This window comes from Chiloscyllium plagiosum, chromosome 11, assembly GCF_004010195.1.
Source record: "Chiloscyllium plagiosum isolate BGI_BamShark_2017 chromosome 11, ASM401019v2, whole genome shotgun sequence".
Lineage (NCBI taxonomy): Eukaryota > Metazoa > Chordata > Chondrichthyes > Orectolobiformes > Hemiscylliidae > Chiloscyllium > Chiloscyllium plagiosum.
Genome location: NC_057720.1, coordinates 2,743,312 through 2,750,635, shown reverse-complemented (window position 1 = coordinate 2,750,635; position 7,324 = coordinate 2,743,312). Strand labels below are relative to the sequence as shown.

The following is a 7,324-nucleotide window of genomic DNA, read 5'->3' as shown; positions in this document are numbered from 1 at the left end:
ATCTCCCCCAAGCTTTCCCAGGTCCACTACTCTCCCAGCTCTCCACACTCCCCCAGCTACCCCTGCTCTCGCAGCTCCCCTCACACTCCCTCTCCATCTCAGCTTCCCCACTCCCCCAATCTCTCCCAGCTCTCCACACTCCCCCAGCTACCCCTGCTATCCCAGTTCCCCCTGCCAATAGCTGGTACTGCCACACTGTGAGGTAACCAGAGACCAAGTATCTCTGGGACACTACCATTATGACCATCTTCAAGATTGACCATAAGACCATAAGACATTGAAGCAGAAATTAGACGATTCAGCCCATTGAGTCTGCTCTACCATTCAATCATGGCTGACACATTTCTCAACCCTACTTTCCCACTTTCTGTCCGTGCTAAGAGAGGTGCTGAAATCAATCAAGGGATCTACACAGGAGCCTCCCTGCTGTCAGCCCCAGGGAACAACCTTCCTCAAACTCTCCATCCACTGGCTGCAGAGCTCCTCTAGAGTCACAATGAAGGTTCAATCCTGAATGAACATGATCTCCATGGTAAGACAAGTCAAAGATAAATGCAGAGAGCAGCATCACCCACTGCATGGGACTTCGTTGACCTCACACAGGCCTTTGGCACTGTCACCCAGAGGGATTATGGAAGATCCTCCTCAAATTTGGCTCCCTGCAGGAATCTGTCACCATTCTCTGCTGCACGGCAACCTGCAAGCTCCTCTCCTCACCATCATATCCAGTACGGAGGCAAGCCAGGGTCAAACACGACTGTGTTCCTACATCAACTCTTCACCATCTTCCTCACTTCAACTCTCCACCCACTTTCATTTCTTTATGGGTATCTCTGGCTGGGACCAGTATTTATTGGCCATCCCTAGTTGCCCCTTGAGAAGTTGGGGCTGAGCTACCTTCTTGAACCATGTGACCCAAAATGCCCTTAGGGAGGGTTTTCCAGGATTTTGATCCTGTGACAGTGAAGGAACAGTGATATATTTCCAAGTCAAGATGGTGAGTGGCTTGGAGGGGAATGTGCAGGGGATGGTGTTCCCATGTATCTGCTGCCCTTGTCCTTCTAGATGGAAATGGTTCTGGGTGTGGAAGGTGCTGTCTGAGGATCGGTGATTTTCTGCAGTGCATCTTGTAAATGGTACCCACTGCTGCTACTGAGTTTCGGGGTGGAGGGAGTGAATGTTTGTGGATGTGGTGCCAGTCAAGTGGGCTGCTTTGTCCTGGATGGTGTCAAACGTCTTGTGTGTTGTTGGAGCTGCACCCATCCAGACAAGTGGGGAGTATTCCATCGCACTCCTGACTTGTGCCACTGTAGATGGTGGACAGGATTTGGGGAGTCAGGAGGTGAGTTCCTCGCTGCAGGATTCCTAGTCTCTGACCTGCTCTTGTAGCCACTGTGTTTGTGTGGCGAGTCCAGTTGAGGTTCTGATCATGCATCCCATCTCCATGGAGCTTCCTGCTGAAGAGAATCTTCTCTAAGGGATGAGCAGGAAATGTTCAAACTGCATGAAGCCCAATCCAGAGGCAAGACCACTCCAACCACCCCCATCATTGAGTTGCAGCACACAGATAACGCCAGCATTTGCAGATAATAAGAAGCTCAACTCCAAACTGTAATCATGCATTTACAGAGCATTGAGAGAATGGGCCTTGCCTAAACATCCAGCAAAGAAAGTCCTCCACCAACCTACTCCTGCTCCACAACCTGCTCCCTGACTATCAAGATCCATTCACGATGAACCACAACACAGTCTGGATCACTCTCACAGCATCAGAGTCTCCTTCCAGTGAGAGCACACATCAACATGAAACTCGACATAACCTCCAGTGTGCTGGGATGCCACTGCAGCTTTTAGCTATCTGAGGAACACAGCATTTGGTGATAAAGACCTCAAGACAGGCACCAGGCACACACTCTGCAGGGCAGCAACGTTACCCACCTTCAGTCAGAAGTACAAAATAGATGGTGGATACCTCAAAATCCAAGAGAGACATCAATATCTTCACAACATCCTCCAAATCCAATGGCAGAATAGTCTCCCCCTGTATCAGTGACCTCTCTCAAGCCAACATCCCCAGTCATTGAGGAACTATTGATGGGAGGTCAGCTGCATTGGACAGAGAAAGGTCATATCTTGACACAGGGTTTCCAAAAGAAGCTCCCTACCCCGCTCTTTGTCATAACAAACGGCTACCGGGAGGGGAAAGAAAACGCTCCAAAGACACACTCATATCCTCCCATGAATGGATGAAGAAAAACAATCAGAGAAACGCTTTTCCCCAGAGAGAGGTGAGAAGATGGATCCCACCCCCACAAGAAGTGCTTTAATGCCCTCAAAGCCTCTCTGATAATGTCCAACAACCCCATTCCTGATGGGAGCCTCCAGCCCCAACAATTCCAATCTGGGAGAAGGTGCCAACCATCTCTGAGCCTCTGAGAGGACGATAGAGTGATACAGTTACACAGCCCAAAAACAGACTCTTCAGTCCAACCTGTGACTCATGATCATTTCAATGAGAACATCTGTGACCTTTCTCAACCCATGTCGCTCTATGATTGTATCATTCCCCAGTCAAGGGAGTTACACAGGATTTCAGGGTAAACTTTAGCAAATGTAAAACTGGGAGACAGGCCATTCAGTCCAAGTAGTCTATGCTGACCCTTAAACTCCACCCAAGCTCCCACCCTACCTCTCTTCACCTCACCCTATCAGTCCATCCTTGTCATTCTTTCTCCGTCGTGTGTTCTGGCAGCTTCCTCTAATTGCATCAATATTATTAGCTCCAACCCCTCCCCATGGGAGTGAGTCTCACAACCACTCCATTCTCAGAGGAAACATTTTTTGATTTTTTTAAAATTCACTGGAATCCATCTGAGGAAGATTCATAGTAACATAAGACCATACAACATAGGAGCAGAAAACAGGCCATTCAGCCAATCGAGCCTGCTCTGCCATTCAAGCATGGCTGATAGGTTTTTCAACCCTATTTTCCCTGCAATCTCCCCGTAACATACGAATTTGGAGCGGGGTAGTCAATTCAGCTCTTTGAATGCACTGTGCCATTTAACATAATCAGGGCTAATCTTATCCCAGTCTCAACTCCACTCTCCTGCCTGTTCCCCGCAGCCCTTTAATCCTGCTTTTCATCCAAAACACAGCTATTTCTTTCTTGAATCTGTGGATTGATGCCGTCACCACTCCATAAACAAACTGCAGATGCTGGAATCCAAGGTAGACAGGCAGGAGGACGGGGGAACACAGCAAGACAGGCAGCATCAGGAGGGACAGGCAGGAGGCTGGGGGAACACAGCAAGCCAGGCAGCATCAGGAGGTGGAGAGTCATAGAGTCATAGAGATGTACAGCAACCTCTATAAGGTCACCCCTCAGCCTCCGACGCTCCAGGGAAAACAGCCCCAGCCTGTTCAGCCTCTCCCTGTAGCTCAGATCCTCCAACCCTGGCAACATTCTTGTAAATCTTTTCTGAACGCTTTCAAGTTTCACAACATCTTTCTGATAGGAAGGAGACCAAAATCGCACGCAATATTCCAACAGTGGCCTTACCAAAAGAAGTCAACATTTTGGGTGTAACCCTTCTTCAGGATTGGGGCTGGGGATAGGGACAGCTGCACTTTGGTTCAGTGAGTTCCACAATCCTGTTGGAGAAGTAATTTCTCCTCATCTCGGGTCACCCGACTCAAAATATCAAATCTGTTTCTCTGTTCATAGATGCTGCCAGACCCTCTGCATTTCTTCAGCATGCTTTGCTTTTGTTTCAGATTTCCAACATCTGCAGTTCTTTGAGTTTATCCTAAATTAGTTGCAAAGCCTTTACCCTCAGAATGTATTAAGAAAAGCATAAATATTTAGAAAGTAAATGAATGCAGTATTGTGAAAGCTCAGTGTTGCAATATCAATGCTGCCAATCAAACTACAAAACTTCCTGGACTTTCAAAGACAGAAAACACTTCGGCATTAAGATGGAGGTATGATTGTGTGAAATTCTTTTTTGTGATACCTTAACAGATTTAACCATCCTCTCTGAGCAAGAAAGGTCACAGAAATGTGTGTAAGATTTATACGATAAACTGTCATTTCAGGCTTAAGAACTTTCACAGCACCGCACAATCATGGTCACTCACGGGGTTGGGGTGAGATTTCAAAATCTAAAAGGTATCATTTGCTCAGGAAAAGAACTTACCGGTCTCCCCTTGGGGCCCTTTTTCCCACGGGGTCCCGCGATACCCTGAAAAGGAAATGACACATACCACACAATACACCTTCATAAACAACAGAAATTCAGTGAAACTTTCAAACAGTTGAATTACAGACAGAAAGTCAGACAATCCTAAGTCTAAAATGAGCAACAATTTTTCAGTAACAAAGGTGTGAAAAAAACAAAGTGTTTGTTTATCTTTCTGTGATCCCATCGGGTTACTGATGTTCAATGGTTATGTTTTGGCGGAAATAACCTGCAGGCCTGGACTAAAGGCCCAGGAACATGTAATCAAGTCTCATCGCAACTGGGGAATTTAAATTCAAGGTTAACAATGAAAGAAAATCTGGTGATCATGAAAACATCAGATTATTGTTTGCTCATGTCCTTGAGGGGCAGAAATCAGTTGTCCTTACCTGGTCTGGCCTACATTTGACTCCATATCCAGCATGAGATTTCCTTTTAAATCCCTCTTTAAAATACTTACTTCAGGCGTCGGGGCCTCCTTTGTCGAGAGGTCATTGGCTGACTGTTCCTCACCTCACTATCTCATGGCAACAGTAGCAAAATCAAGATTACCACTCTACTCATCCTGCTCTTCAGCTTCCAAACTAGCTCTCTGTAGTCACTTTTCAGATCCCCAATCCCTTTCCTGGCTGTATGTGGTCAGGAACAGGACTCCAGGAAGGTATGTTGCCTCCCTGGTGCCAGAGTCTGGGATGTCACCGATCAGGTTTACAGGATTCTGAAGGGGGAGGGTGAGCAGCCAGAAGTCGTGGCACATATTGGCAGCTTCCCAGATATTTATCACCTTCTCAGCAGTCCTCCACTCCTCCCTTGCTCCTCTCGACAAATGGCAGCCCCGCGCCTGAGGTAAGTGTTTTAAACCATTATACTCACCTTCTCAGCAGTCCTCCACTCATCTGAAATAAATCCCATCTGAAAAGTCCCAGAAAGTCAATCAGGGAAGGTGGCTCTCCACCTTCTCAGGGACAGTTAGGGATGGGCAATCATTGCTGGCGTTGCCAGGATTGCCCTCGTGCCGTGAGTTAAAGATAATGGCTTTGACATTGTTTGGAAGGGGTGAAGATGGCCAAGTGGCGTTATCACTGGAGTATTAATCCAGAGACAGAGATAATGTTCTGGGGAAAGCATCACCAGACCTGAAAGGTTAACTTTGAGTTCTCTTCACAGATGCTGCCACACCTGCTGATCTTTTCCAGCAGATTCTATTTTTGTTGTCAATAATGTTCTTGGGGTGTCCTGAGTTCAAATCCCACCAAGGCAGATGGTAGACATTTAATTCAGTAAAACTCTGCATTGTCAGGAAAAACCCATCTGGCTTAGTAATGTCCTTTAGAGAAGGAAACTGCCATCCTTACCTGGTCTGGCCTATGTGTGACTCCAGACCTGTAGCAATGTGATTTACCCTTAACTGTCCTTTGGGCAACTAGGGATGGGCAATAAAAACTGGCCTAGGCAACGATGCCCAAATCCGGTGAATGAATAAAAAAAAAACTTTTGAAATGTTTATTGCACTCAGCCAAGGGATCAGACTCAGAAACTGTGGACCAATTGAATAATCTCGCCGGAGCGCATTCTGGGAACACACTTACCTTTTTACCTTCTGGCCCAGGTGGTCCTACCATCCCAGGAGGTCCGATAAACCCCTGCAAAGCAAAACATAGGCATCAATTAATGAAAAAGCAATGCCAATCAAAACCACTCCTGGGCTAGCTCAGTTGGCAGCAGCTCCGTCTCTCAGTAACAAAGTCAAAGTGGGAGAGTGAATAGTGGGTACACTGTGTGGGAGCAGGCCAGAGGCATTGGCAGCTTCCCAGATATTTATCACCTTCCCAGCAGTCCTCTGCTCCTCCCTCGCACCTCCCCCTTCAGCATCCTGTAAACCTTAATGGTAACTATTCCAAAGACAAGCTCTTTTCATGCTGTAGGGGGGAACAGATTAGCACCGATTGAGGATTGGTTGGCTAACAGGAAGTGGACAATGGGTAGTTTTTAAGTTGGCAGGAAGTAACGAATGGTGTGCCACGGGAATCAGTGCTGGGACCTCAGCTATTTCCAATTCATATCAATCACTTGAATGAAGGGGCTGAATGTGTGGAAGCTACATCTGCTGATGATACAAAGAACGTACATCATGAAGAAGGCATACAGAGTCTGTAAAGGGACAAGGATAGGTGAGGTGAGTGGGCAGAAATTTATCAGATGGAGTAACATGTGGGAAAAGTTATAACTTGTTTAATTATACAGCCTAGAGCTTTCACAGCCTGTTCAGCCCATCATGCCCCTACTGATCAGCAGACATCCCATTCTAATCCAATTTCCCATTATTTGGCTGAGAGCATTTCAAATGGTCAATTGGATATTCCTTAAATGTTGTGAGAATTCCTGCAGTAACTACCTTTTCAGACAATCAGTTCCAGATAGTCACCACCCTCGGACTGAAAATGTTTCTTCTCAAAACACCTCCTACTCCTTACCCGAAAACTACTCCCATTGCTTCGTGATTAAAGGGGTAAATTTCTCACTATCTTAAAAAATGCTCCAGATGCTGGAAATCTAAGTCAGAGCATTCCACAAATTCAAGATTAATAAGTAGTGAGTTATTAGTGTGGTATGGTGGAGGCAGAATTAATCAAAGCTTTCATGAGAACTGGATTACTGTCTGAAAAGGCAAAATGTGCAGGGTTACAGGGAGAATGTGAGGGAGTGGCACTGGGTCAATTGCTCCCACCAGGAAGCTGGGACAGTCTCAATGGGCTGTTGTGGAACAATTGTGCAATATGGCTTACTTTACAATCTGCCTCTAGTTTTAAGAATATTGACTTGTAGGTCTTGCCTTACAAGAGAGAAAGTGAGGACTGCAGATGCTGGAGATCAGAGCTGAAAATGTGTTGCTGGAAAAGTGCAGCAGGTCAGGCAGCATCCAAGGAACAGGAGAATCGATGTTTCGGGCATAAGCCCTTCTTCAGGAATGAGGAAAGTGTGTCCAGCAGGCTAAGATAAAAGGTAGGGAGGAGGGACTTGGGGGAGGGGCTTTGGAAATGCGATAGGTGGAGGGAGGTCAAGGTGAGGGTGATAGGCCGGAG

At 46.5% G+C, this 7,324-nt stretch overlaps 1 protein-coding gene across 3 annotated transcripts in view; it reads right to left on the bottom strand.

Annotated features, from left to right (window-relative positions):
- LOC122554101 (collagen alpha-1(XXIV) chain) overlaps positions 1-7,324 on the bottom strand; it is a 461,503-nt gene that overhangs the window by 241,284 nt on the left and 212,895 nt on the right. For all 3 annotated transcript variants that reach the window (XM_043698575.1, XM_043698576.1, XM_043698577.1), the window contains 2 exons: positions 5,831-5,884; positions 4,200-4,244 (listed from right to left, as the gene is read on the bottom strand). In XM_043698575.1, coding sequence (XP_043554510.1) covers positions 4,200-4,244; positions 5,831-5,884 — 99 coding nt within the window. The remainder of the gene's footprint in view (positions 1-4,199; positions 4,245-5,830; positions 5,885-7,324) is intronic.